The sequence below is a fragment of the Leucopleurus acutus genome (genome assembly GCF_964270905.1).
Source record: "Leucopleurus acutus genome assembly, chromosome: 14".
Taxonomy (NCBI): domain Eukaryota; kingdom Metazoa; phylum Chordata; class Mammalia; order Artiodactyla; family Delphinidae; genus Leucopleurus; species Leucopleurus acutus.
The window spans coordinates 31,499,509-31,522,992 of record NC_139156.1 but is presented as its reverse complement, the minus strand read 5'-3'; the positions used below and the strand labels follow the sequence as shown (position 1 = coordinate 31,522,992).

At 40.5% G+C, this 23,484-nt stretch overlaps 1 protein-coding gene across 1 annotated transcript; it reads left to right on the top strand.

The window, feature by feature from the left end:
• The first annotated feature begins 5,246 nt into the window (after positions 1-5,246).
• CCNJ (cyclin J) lies at positions 5,247-22,804 on the top strand. Its single transcript, XM_082854179.1, has 6 exons — positions 5,247-5,395; positions 6,052-6,161; positions 12,426-12,636; positions 19,341-19,640; positions 19,728-19,887; positions 20,506-22,804. Exons 2-6 carry the CDS (start codon positions 6,093-6,095, stop codon positions 20,915-20,917), a joined length of 1,152 nt encoding a protein of 383 aa, XP_082710305.1. The 5' UTR covers positions 5,247-5,395; positions 6,052-6,092; the 3' UTR covers positions 20,918-22,804.
• Positions 22,805-23,484: the final 680 nt, after the last annotated feature.

Here is a 23,484-nt window from a genome sequence, read left to right as displayed (position 1 = left end):
CCTTTTACTGTATATTTGCCTTTACTAGTGGGATTTTCCCTTTTCTATAACTTCTTACTTCTTGTTGTAGCCTTTTCTTTTCCACTTAGAGAAGATCCTTTAATATTCTTCTAGGATCAGTTTAGGATTGATGAACTCTTTTAGTTTTTGCTTGTCTGAGAAGTCCTTTCTCTTTCCTTCAATTCTGAACGATAACTTTGCTGGGTAGAGTATCCTAAGTTGTAGGTTTTTCCCTCTCAAGACTTTAAATATATCATGCCACTTCCTTCTGGCTTGCAAACTTTCTGCAGAAAAACCAGCTGATATAGCCTTATGAGGTTCCCTTTTGTATAACTCTTTGTTTTTCTCTTGCTGCCTTTAGAATTGTCTCTTTATCTTTTGCCATTTTAATTATTATATGTCTTGGTGTGGGTTTATTTGGGTTCATCTTGTTTGGGACTCTCTGCTTCCTGGACCTAGGTATCTGTTTCCTTCTTTAGGTTTGGGATTTTTTTCAGCCATTATTTTATCAAATACTTTTTGGCCCTTTACTCTCTCTCTTCTCCTTCTGGGAACCCTATGATGCAAGTGTTCATACACCTGATGCTGTCTTAGAGGTCCCTTAAACTGCTCTCATTTTTTTTAAATTTGTTTTTCTTTTTGTTTTTCTGATTTGGTGATTTCCATTATTCTATTTTCCAGATCACTTATGTGTTCTTCTGTATCACCTAGTCTGCTCTTAATTCCTAGTGTGTTTTTTTAATTTCAGTTATTGTATTCTTCAGTTCTGATTGGTTCTTTTTATATTTCTAGTTCCTTGCTAAAATTCTCAGTATGTTTCTTTATTCTTTTCCCTAGTTCAGTTGGCGTTCTTATTACTAATATTTTGAACTCTTTATCTGGTAAATTATCTATCTCTTTTTCATTAATTGTTTTTTTCAGGTTTTTTATTTTTTCCTGTTATTTTGTTTGGAACAAATTCCTCTGGCTTCTCATTTTGCCTACCTTCCTCTGTCTCTATAAAATTACATGAGGGACTTCCCTGGTGGTGCAGTGGTTAAGAATCCACCTGCCAATGCAGGGGACACAGGTTCGAGCCCTGGTCCAGGAAGATCCCACATGCCGTGGAGAAACTAAGCCCGTGCACCACAACTGCTGAACGCCGCATGCCTAGAGCCCGTGCTCCACAACAAGAGAAGCCACCGCAATGAAAAGCTTGCGTACAGCAATGAAGAGTAGCCCCCGCTCGTCCCAACTAGAGAAAGCCTGCGTGCAGCAACGAAGACCCAATGCAGCCATAGATAAATAGATAAATTTAATTTAAAAAAATTAGGTGAAACAGTTACCCATTCCAGTCTTAAAGCGTTGTCCTTGCATGGGAGCATTCCTCTGCAGTCTACACTTGGGATTCGGTGGGGGAGCTGGATCTGAAGTAAGCACAGGTCATGTCTTCCCCCCAGAGTGTGCTGGCAGCTATCACTTGGTGGGAGATGGGGCTGGAGGGGGACGGGCTAGAGCCTGAGCCAGGTGTGAGCCAGGGCTTCTCCTAACCTCAGTGGCTGTCACAGCCCTGTGGGGGCAATGGCAGGTCCCAAGGTACTGGAGCAGAAGCCCTGAGGGTTGGGTAGGAGCTGGTTCTGTTCCGTCTAGGTGTGCACTCTCCCTGCTCTCAGCAGCGTCTTTACCTTAGAGGGGAGCAGCACTAGAGCAAGGAGGGCTGGGGTGGGCACCGGTGCAGGCTGGGGCTTGTGCTGGGGTGGTTCCAGCACAGCAGTCATAGCTCAGGACAGCTCCCCATCCGCCACTTCCATGAGCACCAATAATGCCCACCCTTGCCCCATTCAGACGCAGTGCTGGGTCCAAGCTGGCCACTCTCCTGGGCACAGCAGCCTTCACCCTAGTGGGGAACTGCACTGGGGGTAGAGGTGCCAGAGCGGGTGCTTGGCATGGGCTGGGGCCCATGCTGGGGTGGTCATGGGAAACTGACCAGAGTCCTGGGCAGTTTCAGTCTGTTTCCTTGACCTTTTCCAGTAGTAAACAAGCATGGGTGCACTTTTCTTGAGCAGAGTCTAGGTTTCGTATAGCCCTCCTGTTAGTCCCACTGGTTTTCAAACCAGCTAAGGGAACTCTTCCTGGTGTCAGATCCCGGGGCCAGGGTGCCCAATACGTGGTTCAAACTGTTCACTCCCCAGGGAGGATCTCTGAGCCCTTGTAATCTCCCTCCTCTTCTGTGTCCCCTTCTAGGGGCACAGGTCCCAGTTCTCTTCCCTTCGTACCTGACTCTGTGTGGATCTTGCTTTACAGCCTTGGTTGTATAAGAGTCGTTCTGCCAGTCTTCAGTTTGTTTTCAGTGAGAATTGCTCCACGTGTAGATGTATTTTCGATGTGTACGTGGAGGGGGGGAGCTCGTTGTCCTTCTATTCCAACATCTTAATCTCAGGCCACGCTGATATGCTTTAAATTTAAAACCTTTACAACTGGATAATGATCAGAGCTTTATGGGGAGTGTTAGGCCTCTTTCACTGTAGAGGACTTTGCAAAATGTCCTCTCATGTCTTTGCAAGAGCAAAGAACCTAAAATGTTAAAGTCAGAAGCAATCTCAGTCATCACTCAGTTCACTTTATAGATGAGGAGGGCAGTGACCTGCCTTAAGGCCACTCCACTAAAAAGCAACAAATCAATAACCAAGAACCAGAGCCCAGGGCTTCTGACTTCAAGTCGTTTGCATCCAGTCGAATATGATGTAGACATTGAAAGGAATTCTGGAGGTTCTGTTATGGAATGTTCACCAGAATATATCGTATGACAAAAGCTAGGGACACAACACGGTGTAATGTGTTACCATTTGTGACAAAATGGGGCAAGGAGATAATGTACATGCATGGTTATAAATATCTGGATATCCCTGGAAGGAAAGAAAAGCAAATAGTAATAATGTTGCCTCTAGGAAGAACTGGGATCAAGGGAGGGAGGGAGAAATGCTAGTCACCGGATACAGTCTTCTACTGTTTGAATGGTTTACCTTTTGCATGCATTCATTTGAATAACGAGTTAATTGTTTAAATAAACAATTTAAAATCAGTAGCTTTTCACTGTCTAAAGTTCAGGGAGTTAAAAAAACTCTGCAGACTCTGGTACCCGCTCATCTCTTGCCAAGCCCATCTTGTGCCTTATGCTGCAGGCACATGGGTTCCTTGCAGTTTCCTTACTCTGCTCATTAAGTAGAAGTTCTGCCTTTTTAACTGCTTTTAAGACTTCCTATCTCCTCTTCACTCCAGGCATACCCTGTCCTTCATGTTCATTCCAAACATGCCTTTCCCTTAGGGCCTTTTCATTTACTGTTCTCTCTGCCTGGAACACTCAGCCTCCAGATATCTGCATGCTCCCTAACCTGCCTCGGGACTTGGCATACCCTACTTATCATAAAACAATGTCCACCCACTGTCACTTTCGTTTCTCTTTTTATGTTTATTTTTCTTCATAGCACTTGTCACTATGTGACTTTGTTTGTTGTTGCTGTTCACTTATTCTCAATAGAATATAAACTGTATTCTATATAGGGAGCAGACTCTATTTTATTTAGGAATTAAGTAAATACCTAAATTGTATCCAGCTTGCCCTAAAGGAATTAATGAAGAAATGTAATAAACCTGAATTTTGCATTTTAGGGACACATTGGGAAAATTATATATATATACTCTCTCACACACAGACACACGCACACACACACTAAAACGAATACACATACACATTCCAGTCCTTTTATCATATCCAGAAATCCAGAAATTGTGAGAATGATTTCTGAACACATATCTCCCAGTGAAAAACAGCTTGAAAGTAGAAGCCATGAGAGACAGCCTACTTATTAAACTGATGATTATAGTCTGTGACCCATTCTTCTGAAAGTGTTCTTAAATAGGCTCTGGACATTTAAGTTACTGGGAAGCCAAATTATTGTCATAAAGTTGCTTAGGGCACATGAATTGGAACCTGAGGAGGTAGGTACGATTTAAATGCCATTATAAATGGCATGGAGCTTTCAGCCTGACGTGGCCATCTCCTCTCTAGGAAACTAAGATAGGCCAAGGCAGCCTCTCCCCGAATGATGCTGGGCTAGACTGGGCTCTGCCAACTTCTGCTTCTGAGTTTTCCTTGTCTTGCCATTGGTTCCTGAAGCCCCACTCTCCTGAGCATAAGCATTGTGTCACGTGGCTCACATGCATATTTGTAGCTGTTCTTCAAGTATATGAAGAGGTCATAACTAAAACTCAGATTCGTTCAACATACATTCATTACTTAATTGTAGATCTCTCTCATGCATCTTTTGGGACAAAGGATTCCAAGTAAAAGGGTTAGGGTTTCATGATTTATTTTTTAATATTTAAAGAGGTTGATGTACATTCTCAGAAGTGAGGAACACTGTCCTGGTCTGACCATCTACTTCTGTTGTGATATTCCACTAAACAAGTTAAAGTACAGTTGATTAGATTTCACACTTAAGGTCTTACATCACCTTAACTGGAGTTTTTCCAGTTTTTTTTTTCCTGATTTACGACCACAGATGGTTAATTACATCCGCTACAGATTTGACAAGCTAGGTTACTAAAGGTAATCTTCACCGCCTTCATTCAAAGCTTTGGGAATCTCTAAAGCAAAGGAAATACGGAGGACGAAGAGATTAATTTAGGTTTCTAGAAGGAATAGGTTTCGAGGTGGAACTTGAGACAGAATTTCACAAAGAAAGCAACTTAAGGGGCTTCGGAAACGGGTAAAGCACAAATGGAGGGACTGATAATCCCATCCCTCGCATGTGCAGGGCTGTTGTAACGCGAGATGAGGCCGACTCAATCCACTCCGAGAAGCGTTTATAAAACGCCAATTTGAGGCATCGGAACTTTCCTCCTCCGCATCGGGGAGCCATCGAAGGTTCTCAGCAGGTGAGGGGCATGACCGGATTGGCCAGCGGAAGGATGATCAGCATTTTAATTTCTCCGGCGCTCTCTTCAACCCTCTGCCCGCACCTCAGGCCGGCTTTGCGGTAGGTGGTGTTGGGGCTCTCGGGCAAAGCGAAGCGCAGGGCAGCATAGAGCAGACCGGCTATGCTGCCGCGTCCGGCTGGGGCCGCCAAGCCGCTGCCGGGCGTTGCACCTGGGCCCGGCCCGGCCGCCCATTGGACGGCTCCGGATGACCCGGCTGTATCGCGAGACGAGATTGGCAGCGGCGGGGCCGCATGTGCCCCCGCGCTGGCTTTGTACGCGGAGCCGCCTGCCGGTCCTTTAACAATGGGCGGCGCGAGCGCCCCGGCGCTGGGCCCGAGCTGAGGCCGGCGCTTCGCGGCCGACTGTCCGCAGCATGAGCGGGGCCGGCGTCCCCCGCACGCTGGCGGGGCTGGGCCTGTGAGGGCCGCGGTTCCGGGTAAGGGAGGCCGCCGTGGGAACCGGCAGGCCGGGGCTGGCGGCGGAGCACCGGACCCGCCCGGCCCGGCCTTTTGTTCGCCTTTCTGGAGCCGCGCGATCCCGTGCGCTCCTCTGGATGAGGAGGCGGCGGCCTGGGTGCGCGCTGGGGTCGGCCGGGCCTCGAGGAAGTTCCCGGGGAGGAGGGCGCCCCCGACTGTCTGCGGCGGGCACTCGGAGCCGCGCGGGTGTTTGTCTCCGGGTTTCTCGGCGGGAGGTTTTCCCCTCAGGGGGGCTGTGACTGGTGTCAAGTCTCCTGTTCTCAGGGCCGGCTGGAGAATTAAAGCCGGGGCTCGGGGAGCCCGAAGCCGGGCCTCCAGTCCGGCTTTCCCGAGCACGCGTCCGGGTCCGCGCCTTGGGAACTAGGGCCCAAGTTGGTCCCAGTTTGCCCGGCGCCCGGTCCGGCCGTTATCCAAACAAGCCGGCTTCTTCTGACCGGTGGCTCTGGCCTTACGTGCGGCGTCAGGGAATTGGTTTGGATCGGTGCTGATTTTAGGACGAGTCAGGTGAAGATGAACAGTCGCCCAGGGTGGCTCGAGGTCACACGCCTCGGGGAGGGGGCGCGGAGGGGCGCGTGGAGGGAGCTGGCAGTGACCGCGTCTGGGGTGTGTCTTACAGACTGAAGTTGCCGCGTCTGGCCAGGCGCGCCGCCCGGTCCCATGGAGCTGGAGGGTCAGTGGTGGCGGGGACAGCTGGCTGCAGATATCCATCAAGCTCTTCGATACAAGGTAACCGCGATGCCCCGACCTTTCCATTCGGTGTCTTATGCCAGTTAGTATGAATCTCGGCTCCCTGGAAAGCCCTGTCCGGGTCTTTAGCCACTGGTTTCCAGACCAGAAAAGGTGAGTTTGCCTATTTGCTCAAGGTTAATTAACTTCTTGGCTTCTTCCCTGGGTTGTAGCAGAAGAACCTGAAACTTGAATGAGGAGGGGGTGGGGAGTGGTAGTTGGGAGAGGGAAGGTGTGAAGGGACATTCTGATGTCCTTGTTTCCAGATGGAACATGGCTTTGATACTGTATTTAAAAAGATAAGTGTGCTGGCTTTTAATTGGGCAGAGCAGCCCTCCTTTATTCTATAGTTGCTGTTGCATGCAGCTGTCTGTTACGTCACATTTGTACAACAGTAAATTCCCCAGCCTTTCCACTAACTTGCTGTGAGACTTTGGACAAGTTACTTAATTTTCTGCTTCTCAATTTCCTCATCTGTCAGATGAATAATAGAACGTGCTTTATGGGACGACTGTGAAGATTAAAATGAGGTAATACTGTAGATGTGCTCAGAACAGTGCTTGGCATATAGTAAGCACTAAGGAAGTGATAACTATTTGTTATTCTCTACCCCCGAAACCCCAAGACTTGGGGGGTGTTCAAAAAGCCTTAAGGTAGGAGTTAGCTGCTCCTTCAGCTAATATCAAAGGCCAGGAGTAGACCTAGTATATTTTAAAAGATTTGGGGGAAAAAGTACACCTTTCTGGCACAATGCAAATTTTGTTTATTGTTGCTCCTAAGTAACAATTTTATTCTGTATGTCACATCTCAGCGAAATGTGTCAGCTCCGCATCTTTGATAACCAGAAGAGAGACCAGATCCAAAATTAACTCTAACTTAACTTAATTTCACTATGGATAGAGAGAGCCACTCATTATGTATAGAAAATTGGAAAGAAGCAAAACAGCTGACTCTTTAATAAAAAGGCTGCTCACTGTTGGAGTTGAGAGATCCTGGGATGATAATGAACTTGTATCTTGATTTTTTTTTAACCAGGTTAAGTAGATTAGAAAACCTAATTCTGGCTTAAATTGTTACAGTTGTACCCTTTTCTAAAGTTTGAGTTCTAAATGCTGCTTATTAATTCTGACATTCAGTCTCTTAGACACTAAATACACCTCAGCCCCCTAAGAGGCTGTTTGTACTACAGAAAAGTCTCAACTATGGCATGGTTCTCTGGAATGTTAAGAAGAGAGTTGCGGGTTTTCCACTTTGAAAATTGTCCAAATACCTTTTTTTTTAATTTTTTTTTCAGATGTTGTCTTTCAGTTTTAAATGCTCTGATTTTCTAAGTGTCAGCTCTTTATTCCTCTGGTATGTGGTGAAAATATTTGATGTTAATGATACATATGTTTTGTAATGACATGAAACTTAAAAGATTTTTCTTGGTGATTTCCATGGTTTTCGATTCTTACATTTTATGAGTAATTTTAATCTTGAGTGATTACCTGAATTAATTTTGTTAGTTGAGGTTGGAAATGGATTTTTTTCCCAGCAGATTTGTTGAATGTTTTTGTGTATTGAGCTCTGGGGAGGATCCAAGGAATAAGACACAACCTGTACTAAACTTACTTACAAACTATCAGAGGACGAGATAGCACAGGGCCTGAAAGAATGCTACTGAAAGTTGTCTTGGGCCACCTGCGGCATGCTACTGTGGGTTGTCTTTATTTTATCTTTAAGCATTGTGTAAGCCACATTTTTGCTATTTGACACAATGGCCACACTTTATAATTTGTTAATCAGTAAAACTTGAACCTGTGGAATTGGAGAGACCACTGTTTACAGTATACTGAAGTCAAGGAAAGTTAAAATGAACTTTTCTCACAGAGAATACATGTTAATTCCAGGCTATTAATTAGGTGATTTAGTTGGGTAGTCATATGCTTATTCAACATATCTGCATGCCTACAGTGTGCAAGGTGCTATGCCAGGGGTTGGAATGGTAATAGTGAATGAGACAGACATGATCCCTACCTTTATGGAGTCTAATCTCATACAATTTAGAGCATCTGAATTTAGGTCTTCCTTTGGGCAGTTGCCATTCAGGCACAATGGAAGGTATCTGTGTTTAGGCCCAAGGTTTGTGGAGGAATAATTGGTGTGAGCAGCCTTGCATCTACTAGGGAAGAGTATAAATTACAACAAATGAAAATCCTCTTTAACCCCAAATGCCAGCTGTATTGTTTTTGTAAAATACAATCACTTCTCCCCACCCCCACCCCCAACAAAGCAGCTGTCCTCTTATACCCTGTGTCTTCTCTTTCTTCTCATTGTTTTGCTATGTATACTAGTGTCTTAGGATGCTTGGGGAAGTATTTTCAGGAGCCTTTATGACAGATGGGAACAATGCTAATTTTGTGAGAAGCATCAAGAAAATATCCCACAGAGTTGTGACTATTCCTTCTATGCCTTTATTTCCAGCCTGACTGGACAGTTAACCCATTCTGGGAAGGGGATGGCATTTAGGGTGGTGAGCTAGTGGGGACCTGAGATTGGAGATGGAGATGACATGTTTAGGTCTCTCTGTGCTTTGGTCCTGTGGGATCCTGAGAAGCAGACAGGAACAAGAGCATTCAATTCTAGGGGATCAGGAATAGACATTAGAAAAAACTCATAAGCTGAGAAAAGCATAGGTCATTTTCTCATGCATATAACTGCACTACATGGACAAGGAACTAAATCTGACAGCCATATGATAAGCCCTTGTACTTTACCATTTAAAATAATATAAAGAGAATGTATTGGACACATTGTTAACAGTCTCCTAGTGACGGCCCTTGGATTCTTGCCTTTGTTTTATCTTCATTTGGCAAAGTTAACATTGTTAAAAATAAAGTCCACAAGTGTCTTCCAGCTAAGTTTCCCAGTGCATCTTTAAGACCTTGTTCAGGCCTCTTTTACAGAAAGCCTGCCCTGGTTTTGTTTTTTCCTAACATCCCACCCCGTGAGCTGGGTTAGATCTCCCTCCTCAGTGTTCTATAATACCCTGTCATTACTATATTATATTCTAATAATCTCTGTATTTTGGTTCACCTGCTGGAGAGAGGCTTGAAACTGTATTCCAGCTTTTATCCCTGAGGTTAAGCACAGTATCTGCTACATGGGAGATGCTCAATAAATGTCACATGATGACAGCTAAGAAAGTTGAAATTTGAAATGGTAACTCATTTACATCATTGTAAAACTCTACAGAAATGGTAAAAAAGAAGAGAAAAATCCTAGAGACTACATGAGAAATTCACATGTTCCCTTTATTTAGAGAAATTAGTATTTTTTCTCTTCAAAGAGTTGAGCAAGCCTAAGCCAATGTGTTTTCTTTTTCTTCAATAGCATTTGTTGATTCTTTTTTCACTTATACAAAAATTAAAAACATAAAATAGCCCATTAGCCCATTAGCCTATCATCTCCCAAGTAACTCCTACTAATATATTTTTAAGTGATACATGCATATGGGTTTAAAAATTTTGGGATAGTATCTGGTGTTTTATTTATTTGTTTGTTTATTTACTTTGGCTGTGCTGGGTCTTCGTTGCGGTGCACGGGCTTCTCTAGTTGCAGCACGCAGGCTTAGTTGCAGTCTGTGGGATCTTAGTTCCCCTACCAGGGATCGAACCCGGGCCCCCTGCATTGGGAGCGCAGAGTCTTAACCACTGGACCACCAGGGAAGACCCAGTATTGGGTTTAAAATGAGCTTTCCCCAACCCTCACTATTCCCTGATTCCCTAAGGTTACCAGCATTATTGGTTTTCTTCCTGAAAAGATACCCAATAAATTAGTATATTTGCAAATATAATTTTTTTGTTGTTGATACAAGAGGTTGTAATACATATTCACTGTTCTGTACCTTCATCCCACCCCACCCTCACTCAGTTTGTCAGAATTTTCCATATCAACACATATAGGTCTACTGCCCTTTATTTTAATGTCCACATTGAATCGATGTCCCTTAAGTTTATTTAATTAGTTCCTTGTTGCTAGACATCAAGCTTTTAAAAAAAATTATGCTTATTTCGAGACCCCCTATACCCTTTACCCAGTCCTCCCTCCCCATCTCCCCCCCCACCCCCATGGTAACCATCTTGCAAAACTATGGTGCAATTATCACAGCCAGGATAGTATTGATATTGATACAGTCAAGGTACAGAACATTTTCTGTACATTTATCACCACAAGGATCTCCCATGTTACCCTTTTATAGGCACACCCTCTTTCCTCCCATCCTCATCCTCCCTTAACCTCTGGCAACCACTTATCTGTTCTTTATTTTTATAATTTTGTCATTTCAAGAATGTTACATAAGTGGAATTATGCACTATGTGATCTTTGGGGATTGGCTTTATCCACTCAAAATAATTCTCTGGAGATCCATGCAGGTTTTTGACATTAACCTTTTTATTCTACCATTTTGCTATTAAAAAGAGTGCTGCAAAGGACCTCCTTATATGTAGGATAAACTCCTAGGCCTGGTGTTGTTAGCTTAAGGGGTATCTACAGTCTGCATTTTCAAAAATTTATATTACCTAGTTCTCCAGAAGGTTATATCAATTGTCAGTGTCACCAATAACATATGGGAGTTCCTATATCCACTCTTGATAGCATAAGCAAAAAGTTAATAAAATATAATCTGGTAAGTGAAAAACTATATAGTTATCCCTCAGTATCCATGGGGAATTGGTTCCCGGATCCCTGCGGATACTGAAATCTGAGGATGCTCAAGTCCCTTATATAAAATGGAGTAATATTTGTGTATATCCTACACACATCCTCCTGTATACTTTAAATCACCTCTAGATGACTTAATCATCCATGTTGTAGCATATATCGGAATCTCATTCCTTTTTAAGGCTGAATAATATTCCATTGTATGTATATATTGCATTTTGTTTATCCATTCATTTGTTGATGAACACTTGGGTTGTTTGTTTCCACTTTTTGGCTGTTGTGGACAATGCTGCTATGAACATGGATGTATAAATATCTGTTTGAGTCCCTACTTTAACTTCTTTTGTGTATATACCTAAAAGTAGAATTGCTGGATCATATGGTAATTCTACATTTAATTTTTTTTGAGGAATTGCAATACTGTTGTTCACAGTGGCTGCACAATTTTATAATTCCTGCCAATACACAAGGGTTCCAGTTATTCTATATCCTTGTTGACACTTGTTAGTTTCTGTTTTCTAGATTTTGTTTTTTGGGTTTTTTTGACAATAGCAATCCTAATTGGTATGAAATGGTATCTCATAATGGTTTTTATTTGCATTTCCCTAATGATTAGTGATTTTGAGCATCTTTTTATGTGCTTATTGGCCATCTGTACGTCTTCTTTGGAGAAATGTTTAGTCAAGTCCTTTGCCCATTTTTTAATTGAGTTTTTTTTTTGTAGAGTTGTATATATAAAAGAGTCCTTTATTTAATCTGGATATTAACACCTTACCAGATATATGATTTACAAATAGTTTCTCCCATTCTGTGTGTTGCCTTTTCACTCTGTTGATAGTGTCCTTTGATGCACAAAAGTTTTTATTTTGATGAAGTCTAATTTGTCTTTTTTTTTTCCTGTGCTTTTAGGGTCATATCCATGTTACTTCCTTCCATTGTGATACCTTTTGGGTTTAGTGTGGCATTATGCTGAGCTCATAAAATGAATTTAGAACCCTTCCATCTTTCTCTGTGTTCTAGAAATACTTTAATAGTATAGAAATTTTCTAATTTTTAAAAAATGAGAAGCCTGATTAGAAGATACTAGTGGATGTATACTAGTCTGTACCTTCCACATCCCTGCATGTATAATACAGTATGCATCATACGAGGAACATATCTGTTACCTTCTAACCAAAAGCTTTGAGCTTCTTGTAGGGGGTGTGTATGTATGGTTTGGTTGGTATTTTGGTAATGCTGTTTTCCTGAAAACACCTGGTAGGGAAAACAGGATTCCCTTATTAAAAATCTTGTTAGAATACATTTATTCCATAATGCAAGAAACACCTACAACTGGTTATGTCAGATACGGTTAAGAACAAGGAGAAAAGTTTGGTTTTAAATTTTAAATGCCATTCATTATCCTGCCACTCATCTTCTTCATTTTTGTGTTTTACTCAAGAAAAGTGTGTTTTAGGCACTTGTATCAGTAATATATTGGGGGGAAAGTGTCACCTTTGCACTGTGGGAATAATTCTTCTATATGCTATGTTAGACTGAATGTTGTTCCTCTTGATTTAGGAGCTGAAGTTACCTTCCTACAAAGGCCAGTCCCCTCAACTAAGTCTTAGAAGGTATTTTGCTGACTTGATTGCCATTGTGAGCAATCGTTTCACCCTCTGCCCTTCTGCCCGACATCTTGCTGTCTATTTGCTGGACCTGTTTATGGATCGGTATGACATCTCTATCCAGCAGCTGCATTTAGTTGCACTTTCCTGTCTGCTTCTAGCAAGTAAGTATGAATCTGATATACATGACTGGAAAATTCCATTGTTTATAATAAAATAAATTTATATAGAACTCAGTGAAATATCACCAAATTCCTTTCATTCCAGTTTACTAGTATCGGAAAGTTTATGTTGAAAGTGCTTTTTGGCATAGCAGTTCTTAACCAGACATATTAAAAAGTGGCTCTGGAGTCTTAAAAGCATGTGTGCCTGGTCCTACATCCTAAAGATTCTGATACAGATGTCTAAGCCATTCCAGGTCTACTGACTCAATCTACATCATGGGGCCTGGATATTTTTTAACTTTTTAAAAGTTCCAAAGGTGATTCTGATGTACTTTTCCAATTGAGAACCATTGTCTTAAAGCAGTGGTTCTCAACCAAGACCAGTTGTGCCTTATGGGGGATATCTGGCAATGTGTGGAGACAGTTCTGGCTGTCGTCACAACCTGGGCGGAAGGTAAACATCTGCAATTCACAGGACAGCCCCGCACAACAAAGACTTATCTAGCCCAAAATGTCAGTGGAGCTTAGATTGAGAAACTCTAAAAGGTACCATACTCTCCTGTTGTTAGAATACCTTCTACTGGGTATGTAATGAGTTGGATTAACGAACTGAAGATTCATGTGCAACTGCTATAAATGTGAAAACATCTGCTTTTGCAGTAGGCAAAACTACGTAGTAAGCTGTAAGGGAGAATCTGATAATGAGCCTTTTGGTGCCTTTCTCTTAACATCTTCCTGTAACACATTTCATTGTTTGTTAGTACCTTGAGAGAAAGAGGGTGAGTAAAGGCATTGAAACTGAAAGTTTTCTTCTTTTAGTAATGTGAAAAGATGGTATTTGATATTGAAGTTGAATCCATTATGTAGTTTTTATATTATTCATGTCATTACAATAGAAATTTAAGTCCCACTTAAAGTAGCATGTAGAAACACTGACTGCCTTCACCTCTAACCTCCACTTGAGGGTTTAGGATCCAATGTGATTGCTGTCTAAGGAACATTCCTCCTCTACCCTGCCACCAGAATTCTTTCTAAAACACCTTTGCACTTTGACTGCAAATAAACCTAAACCAAATGCAGGCCTGTGTGGTATCATTTATGAAACCAATCTCTCCTCAGATTTTCTTTTCCTGCCCTTATTTTTCCTTTCATCTGATGACCTCAACCTCTTATCTCCTTGAGCAGGTCTTTTTGTAAGTTATTTCAACTCCTTTGTGGATCAGGCTGAATATAAATAAACATAGCCCACTGATGACTTTCCACTGCCTGTGGGTTGAGGTGGAAACTCCTTATTGTAACATTTAGAACCTTTCATCTGGACCCAGCCACCTTTCTAGACTTGTCTTCCAACCCTGTCCCCATGTAACTTAAGTCAAATTCTTACCAGAATAGTATATTTCCTGAATATCTATATTTCTCTCTTAATCTGTTATCCTCTGAGATCCAGACACATTACCTGCTCCTCTCCCCACCATCCAGAAAGCCAGAGGTAATGCTTGTACATTTATAAGTAACCTTTAATTTAACCTTTAATTAAGGTTTCATCCTCATAAGCAATCATGTGTACAATTCTGTATATGTTTCATCACTAGCTATGAAGCCCTTTGTGGTTTAATAGTTTGCATAGGATTGGAAAAACCCATACTTGACATGTCAAATGTGTGAGTACCCACATGGAATGGCTTCTTGTTATCCTGAGAATGTTAGTTTATTATAGGATCAGTTTATAGTAGAGAGACACTGGAAGTCAAACATGCAAGTTAAGTTATTTTAAAAACTTGGGATCATTAATGAAAAATTGCCTGCTGTGGTTATCACTGTCCTTTTACCACTACCAAGCCCTACCTGGTCTATGCCTATGGACTGAAATTATGAGTGATGCATAGTCAGTTCGTATACTGACTTACATTTGTGACTAAAATTACTAGTAACTTACTAAGTTACTTGGGGATTATAAACTAGATATTCATAAACTACATGTCACTACCAAAGTTCACCGAGGTCTCTAGTTGAATGACAACTCTGGCCACCATGCAGTACTTGGCATTGGTGTCAGGTTTCTGCAATTTCCACAGTTTGGGGAAAGGATACTTTATTTGTGCACCATCTTAGATTGGTTGGAATGGAGTTTTCAGTTGTTCTTGTTTTTAAATTATCTATTACTGTTAGTTTAACGTCGTGATCAATTTATTTTATTGAAGGTTATTTGATTTAATCCGTGTAATAGTATGTCGTTCTTTTGGCTCATTTTCCAGGAACTAGGATTTGCATTTGCTATGTTCAAATGTGAACTGTTTACCACCTGTTACTAAGAGAGTCAGATACCACCTCCCTTTGTTCTACTGACCCCACCCCTTTTTCCCTGAGAGAGAATTGCTTTTACATTGTTCCTCTTCCACTGGAGAGTGGGAAAGTGTGAGATAGGTGTCCCCCAGGGTCTCAGCTCCTCCCAAGTAGGCACTGGTCAAACAAGTTCAAGCTATCAGCTCTTCACTAGGGTCAGGAATCAAAGAGACTGGCCCTTAGTAGCCCACTGCAATCTCTCCTCCCTCCAGTCTAACTTTACTACAACAGAAGTGCTTAGGATGCTTATAAACTGGTAGCCTGTTTTCAGTATCTAATGTCTGTTTTAAATTTGTGGAGTTCATTCTAGTGTTTCTTACACTCTGTCGTCTTATATTTGGATTCCGATGTCAGCTCTCCAATTAGTTATCATAAACTTTATTCAAATAGTGCTTCTCTCCTCACAGAATGGATGTCCCCCTCCCCCAGCTGCTCCCTGCTTTGGGATGGGCAGCCTGTTGTGTAAAAGTGAGAAACAACTTACAGCTGACAGGACTGGGTGACGGCTGTATTTCAGTTATTAAATAGGTCGGAAGGCTTTTGGGAGTTTGGCTAAAAATGGAGCACAGCTTGTAAGTTCAGGTACTAATGCATATCCTGCTGCCTGGGTGTACATACTATTAGAGGTAGGAAGAAAGGGCCTACAGATTGGGGAGAGGCGTGTAGTGTTTTAGAGCAGGGATTATAGGAAATCTATATGGATATAGGTTTGAATCTCGTCAGCAATATGAATTTCAACAACTTGAACTTGAGTCTCAAGTTACTTCTCTATAAAATAAAAATAGACACCTTACAAAGTTGTTGTGAGGATCAAGTGGGGTAATATGTTTAAAAGCATGTATGAAATTGACACATAAAAGTTAGCATTGTAATGATTAATTCCTCCATAAGTGTTCTATAATCTTCACTGGCTCCCTAGCCCCAAAGGTTTTGGCTCATTCCAGAAAAGACTGATTTATCCTGGGAAATTCTCAAACTCTAACTCTTTGACATGTATACCCTGGCTTCCCTTACCTTCTGTGATCAGCATTGAACTTGTAGAGAGCATGGAAACAGTCTTAAACATGAGGCTTTTGATAATTTGCTCAAGGTATTGTGTAACTAAGATTTTGGAGTCAAGATGAAGCCAAAGTGAGATTATAGGCTTTTAATAGTAAAAATTTGTGACAAGAACTTGTTTCTCCTTGCTCACCAATACTGGGTTGACAAAGCTTTTTACTATTTGATGGGTGAAAAACTGTATTTCACAGATGATTTTGTTGATATATCAATTTTTAGTGAGATTAGAACCTTTTTTCTTTTTCCTATGAATTGTCTCTTCTAGTTCCTAACCCATTTTTTAATTAGATAGATAGTCTTATACACTTGTGAGAGCTCTTGGTAAATATTAAGGATGACTTTTTTCCTACTCAGTAATAAAAGACTAGAATGTGGGTTGGCAGAGATTACAGTGACATCTGATCCATGCCCTACTACCACATATCTGCCATTCACTCCTGGCTTTGAAAATGTGCTGGTTTCCATGGCTGATCTGAACATTTCCTATAAAGACAACCTGCTGTTTTGTTTCTGTGGCCCCTAATTCTTTGTTTTCTGGGAAGCAGATGAGAATTTCCTGTGCCTTTATTTCCTGTTTGGGGGCCTTTATCAATATAATCACATGGCTTCTGGTATTTCCTTTCAATTGAAGAAACTGATCTTTGTGATCTGTATGTGGTATTAACGGATAGTAGATTTAAAATAGTCACACACATAGCGTTCAGCACAATAAAAACTGGATATGAATGCAGGTACTCATTGACGCTGTCACACTTTTTGAAATCCTTTAATATCCATGTATCTGAGTGTATTACTATATATAATGAAAAGGTTCCGAAAAAACTTAAACATTAATTAAAATCCCAAGTATGGTTATTTATGCAGCATGCAAGTTATTTTTTATCTTTGCAAATCAAGATGCAAAGGCTTTCATGCTTGTAATAGCCAAGTACTTTATAAATATAAAAACCCCATGGATGCTTAATAATATAAAAGTTTGTCTATTCTGGTAGTTGTTGTCCCCATTTAACCTGGTGTAGTACTTTGGTCTAGAAGCACAGATTTGGGAATTCAGACATAAATAAGTCTTCCATTTTGGGTTTGACTCAACTTAATTGACTTTAAATGAATTGGCCAACCTTGCTACCTTGGTTTCTTGAGCTGTGAAATTGGTCATATACAACTGTTTTCTATGTTGAAAGTTTCAAGGAGATAATATGAAACATTCTTGATCCTTGAATTAAACAGTGGATTGTGGTATATTAATTTCTTCAAAGGAACGTCAAGCATGATATAAAAAAACTCATTAATTTTTTACAATACTCCTTTGAAGTATACTGCCAGTATTGCTGCTTCTACACAAATAGAGTACTTTGAAAGTCTTAATGATTCATCCAGAGGGACTGAACTAAATTCCTAGGTCATTCTCCTTCTGAAGAATTCCATTCGGTTATACTGAGAACAGTGGGTTCATCTCCTATATTTATGCAGTGATCATGCTGGATGACTGTCATTAAGACCACTTTAGTGCTTTCAGCTGTACTAATAAATGCCTCTGGCAAAACTTGTGAAATTTATCTTTATGTGATTTGAATTGGGAAGGACTATCTAGATTCTTGAAAAGTCTGAATTATGTAAGTTTTTTGGATCATCTCTTACCTGCAGCGATGTTAAGAGTAGTTTAAATCTAACAAAGATCAAAATTCCTGGAGTGGGAGCGAAATTTTAAACTTCTCTGGGACTAGACTCTTCTTAAAGTTATGAACTTAGAGTCTCTTGGCATGGGAAACAAAACCTTCTACTCTCGTTCACCCTCCCTAAGCAAAGACCAGGGTAGTTAGCAGTACTTCTTCCCCAGCCCCTAAGGCAGGCTGACTTGAACAAACCTCACTGACTCCATTATGTGGAACATCTGGGCTGAGTGATTCTGGCCACTACCATTTGTTGTCAGAACTTCAATGTGTGGTGTAAACCCATTCCTTCTGGAAGAGAAACTTCACAGGGAAACTCATTTGGTTTCTTCTGGTTTGGTAGTCTTCGTGGTCTTCCCCCCAAAATGTTTTTAAATGGATAAAATTGTAAGATTTCTAAAGAAATCAAATATATTTAAATAGTTATCAAAATAGTAGAACAAAAAATTTATATAGTAATATATAACATATTCTAACTAATTATGAGCAAGTGCAAAAGCTATTGTGAGAAATCTATAATAATTGCAATATAATATGACTATTTTATACCTTAATGTAAAATAGAACATAATGCTAGGAGGTAGAAAGCTTCAGTTTTAATTTCCCTTCTTCTATGGATAATCATGGAACAAAGACCCAAAGAGATTTGACGATAACTCTTTTGGTTCTGTTGCTGCATTTGGAAAATCATAATAGTACTTGATAGCTTGAGTTGTCTCCAGCCATAACTTTTAGAAACATCTAAAGTGAATGATTTATATATAGTAAATGCTTGCTTGGAAATTAAAGTGTGAGATGGTACATAATCCATAGAAAAATTATTCAGGGGCTGGAGAGGGCATTTTATTCCTCAGCTGTGCATATGGATGAGTATTTCCTGAAAAGAAGTTAATGCCTTCAAATAATGACGTTCAGCCATCAGAGCATCTTTACTCCTATTCTGCTTTGAGTAAGGGGATATAAAAGTGGTATAAAATATCCTCCCTTTTCTTAGTAACAGACTTGGCTAGGTTTTTGTTTTGAATTTAGAAGAGGAGGAATAGGATTTTTTGTATAATGAGAATGCTTATGTTAGATATTCACCCAGTTTTTTTCCTCTAATCTATTTGTATCTCTCTGGAATTGAGATTATGCTGAAAATATGCTGAGATGAAACACTTGAAGCTTAGCTATTTTTGATTTTAGATAACTATGACATTAACTTCTTTAAACTTTCTTCTGTTCTAACATAATTTTCTTTTACCAACTACCGCCTGACCCCCAAAAGAAAGTTCCTGAAAAGATTCAGCTGGTGAGATGATGGAGTTATTTTTTCACTGGCACATAGGACTGTTTTCATTACACAGTAGGACATATATCAAAATGTTTACACATTCCGTTTTTTTTTTTTTTTTTTTTTGGTTTTTTTTAGGGGAGGGTGAAGGGTGGGGAACAGAGGCACTAGGAGAGAAAACATGTAGACATGAGAACCACAGAGTTCTGGCACAATTGTATCTGCCCAAAGTAGGGGAAAAAATATCTTTGGATCTAAATCTTTGCACTAGGACAGCAGATCCCATTTAAGTGACTAGACTTATATTGATCACTCGCCTAACATTTTCTCTCTCACTCTTATTTTCCTTTGCTTATAAGGTAAATTTGAAGAAAAAGAAGATAGTGTGCCTAAGCTGGAGCAGCTCAACAGCCTGGGTTGTATGACTAATATGAATCTAGTATTAACAAAACAAAATTTGCTACATATGGAACTATTATTATTAGAAACCTTTCAGTGGAACCTCTGCCTTCCAACAGCTGCCCATTTCATTGAGTATTATCTCTCCGAAGCTGTGCATGAAACCGATCTTCATGACGGCTGGCCAATGATTTGCTTGGAAAAAACTAAACTCTACATGGCCAAGTATGCAGATTACTTCCTGGAAGTATCTTTGCAAGGTGAGTCATTGTAGATGCCAGTAAGTGACTTGTGAGCTTGTGACTTGCGCATTCTGTTGCTTAGGTTCATTTTTGGTGTCTCCACAGATTATGCCTTTCTAAATTATGCACCTTCTTTAGTAGCTGCAGCATGTGTGGCTTCTTCAAGGATTATACTTCGTCTTTCTCCAACGTGGCCTACAAGACTGCATCGTCTTACTGCTTACTCCTGGGATTTCTTAGTTCAGTGCATTGAACGGCTATTGATGTAAGCCTCTTTGTTCTTGTGTTTGTAATTTCTTATTAACATTCTTCATGTATAAGGGGCCCTGGGAACAAGTTCTCAAAGGCCCAGAGCTTTTAGGATACTGGCTCTGACAGCTGCCTGCGGCCATGAGCAAGCCCCTGTATGAGCAGTACTTGGTGGAAGGGGAATTCCTTTTGGCTGTTACCCAGGTAGAGGTTGTCATTGCTAGTATGATTCGGGGTACATAATAAGGAAAGGAGGTGCTCTTGCGTGAGCCCACAACTCTGAGATCATCCAGGCAAATCTTGCCTCATTCCCACATCTTTGAATTGTGGGACCATCAGGATGTCACCAAAGTGGCAGTCATATTTAAGTACTTATTGTGGACATAGCTCCTAAGCTGAAAATAGCCCTTAAAGCTACCAGCAGCCAGTTCCCAAGGGCTCTACCAAGGAAAGGAGCTTTTAGAAAGCTAAGAGTGAGATCTTTCTGTTGAAATTATGGTTGCAGTGACTGCTACCTGGGCAGTGGGGCAGTCCAGTGAGTCAGCTGTTAAGGAGTTGGGTGTGGTGCGTGGCTTTCCTGCAAATTTTTCTCAAGTTAACATTATTAACAGTTTCTTTTCTCTCCATGTTGCAGCGCTCATGACAATGATGTGAAAGAAGCAAACAAACAGAGAGGACAGGCAGGACCTCAGCCAGCACAACTAAGTGTGTTCCAGACAGGCTCCCAGCCCTCTCGGGCAGTTCACTTTCAGCAGCCTCAGTATCTCCATCAGACGCATCAGACCTCGCTGCAGTATCGCCATCCTGTATCGGAACAACCAAGCTGTCAGCAGATTGTATCTACCACACACACCTCATCTTACACACTACCGACATGTCCTGCTGGCTTCCAAACTAGTGTTCAGGGCCTTGGGCACGTGCAGACTGGTGTTGGGATGTCACTGGCAATACCAGTAGAAGTTAAGCCCTGTCTTAATGTTTCTTATAACCGGAGTTATCAGATAAATGAACATTACCCTTGCATTACTCCATGCTTTGAAAGGTGATTTTATGAGAAGGTAAGACTGGTAACCCAGACTGTTTGTGACTCAAAGCTCTGGGGCAAGCTTTTTGTAAACTTCTCTTCAAAAGGAAAGGGATCCAAATGGCATCAGAACTCTTCCGACACCAGCACCAGGAAGACTGAATATCCCTTCCAATGCACCATGAATATCTGGGAGGACTAAGCTAACACTGCAAACACTTTAACAGTGTGTACGTCAAATGCTGTTAAAATACATCCTTATATGACACAAATTTTAAAGCCCCAACTGATGGTCCAAATATTTCAAAAACATTCAACACAAGAGAAAACTTGGACAGACTTCAATTTGCCGTTTTGTGATTTGACCTGTGGTGGCCTCTGGGCCTAAAGTTGGCTTATATGTCAGAAACTAATGTTTATCTGTGGACTTGCCAAACAGTCTTCTTATGAAGGAAAGTTACAGTATTAATTTTTGAAGAGGTCCTTTTTTTTATTCTGCAGTTTTGAGTTATATTTTTGATCTACAAATGAATTTCTGACTAAGTTTAAACTCATGAATTGCTATGATATACCAGTCTGTGCAGTTAAAAAAATTTTTTTTAGATATTCTATATAACTTCCTTATCACAGGTAGTATAGGTATCTGGATTTATGTACTAAAATTAAGGGTGGAGTAGCTCTCTTATCTTAAAATCATGGTCATAAATTTTTGTTGTTTTTACCCCTAAAGATCAGCCTCAAATCTTTAGAATTAAACACATTTAACTCAGGGAATTTGAACTACTTGGAAACTCTTAACTGTAATGCAACATGCTTTGGGAATGTTATAGTATGAACTACCTTAATAACATAGGTTAGTATACTCCTGCTAGAATGTGTTTTCAAACGAGAACATAATTGTATCCTAGAATGAATGAAGTGGTGGTTCCTATCATTCATAATACATATATAAGTTTTGCATTTCTCAGTGCAATCAATGATTTATACTCAGATTTGATATTATTCTAAAAAAGTTTTTTCAAGGGAAGGCAAAACTGTAAAATGTCAGTACTAGAATAAAGTCCCATAGGTTTATTTTGAAGTGGAACATGGCCAGGGTAGTTCTCAGGTTGTGCTAGAGCAGCACTTTGTTACATGGAAGACAGGTTTTATAAGCAACCTTTGAATCCAGCTAGTCAAGAGTAAGCAGGCAAAGGTGACTTTCATTAGATTGGCCCCAGGACTGCCCTGGGACATGTCACTATACTGGTGATGAGTGAAAACAGCAATAAGTCATTACAGCAAGGGCAATTTGGGGGTAAAGAGTTTGGAGGGAATAAACTGAAAAAGTAAAAAGAAAAAAATCATTGTAATAACTGAAACTGTATACATTGTGCTCTTAACTGTGGGAGAAGAGATATTTGGTGGAGGGAAGCTTTCTGATTTAAAAATTAGTAAGTTGTGTCTTTTTGTTTGTGTTTTTTTAAAGGTAGCACTTGAATAGAAGGGAAACTGCATGGCAGGTATGTAACTGCCACAATATGCATTGAAGACAAACTTATTATAAAGATGTTGTGGGTATGCAGCAGGAGTCTCAGTAATCAAGCCAATGGCTTTTGTTAGGAAGGGAAGGGACTCAACACAGCAGCGGATCGATCCAGATGGCTCCAGTAGATGAATGTGGGTGGGTGGCTTCTGTCAGCATGAATTCTTAGAGAATATCCTTTCCTTTAAAGAAAGGTAACTTTTAGAGTACATAAGTACGTAGGGCATGATGTGGAGTTATTAGTCTGGTAGATAAAATGAAAAACCACTCAGGTAAGAACACTCACTCATGGCAGTTTTCAAGCATGAAAATTGTTTTCTGAAAGTATCACCACTTTCTCTTTACAGAAGGCTGCTAATTGGATTTTGGTAGTTCTTACCTCAAGAGAACTTGAATTATTTGGGGGAAGGTGGGTTCAAAAGACAATATATCATTCACATTCAGAACCTAGCAACCTGGACCAATTTTCAGTATTTTAACTACCTCAATAATACTATGAATGTAAGATACTGGGATAGAGATCCCAACTTGAAACAACAACTGGTGCCTATGGTAATTTAATGTCTTGTCAAATGCTTTTACTGACTGGTTTAAATGTCATTCTTGTTATAGAATATGCCTTTTTAAAAATCCTATAATAACACTTTCCCAGTTTATATTTAAAAAAGCTAAAGAACACTGGATTAATTTGGGGGGGGCGGTATAGAGTAAAATAAATAATTGGTTCCTGTCGCTGCATACCCAGGGTGGGGTGGGATGGGGTGGTTGGAGAACCAGAACTATTTTTAAAACATTAGGTTTCAATATAAATACAACTCACAACTGCTAGCTTCGGGGGGTGTGGGTGGGGGAGTGGTGTGGGTTTTGTTTTGTTTAATTTATTGATTAGTCTTTAAAGTAGGTTTTTTTGTTTTTTGAGATTACCGGACCATCATTAAATGTGTACTGTGAAGAAATTAATGATATGCATAAAGGGCTTTACCGAAGTCCACTAAATAAACACTAAAGTACAGACTGCAAACCAAAATGTATCTGTTATGACATTAATTGCAAATAGCGGTATG

Excerpts from the sequence above, each read along its gene's own strand:
- CCNJ (XM_082854179.1), top strand. The coding sequence starts at position 6,093 with ATGGAGCTGGAGGGTCAGTGGTGGCGGGGACAGCTGGCTGCAGATATC. Across the intron at positions 19,641-19,727 it reads CCTGGAAGTATCTTTGCAAG|ATTATGCCTTTCTAAATTAT; the intron begins GTGAGTCATTGT and ends GTGTCTCCACAG. Across the intron at positions 19,888-20,505 it reads TGCATTGAACGGCTATTGAT|CGCTCATGACAATGATGTGA; the intron begins GTAAGCCTCTTT and ends TCCATGTTGCAG.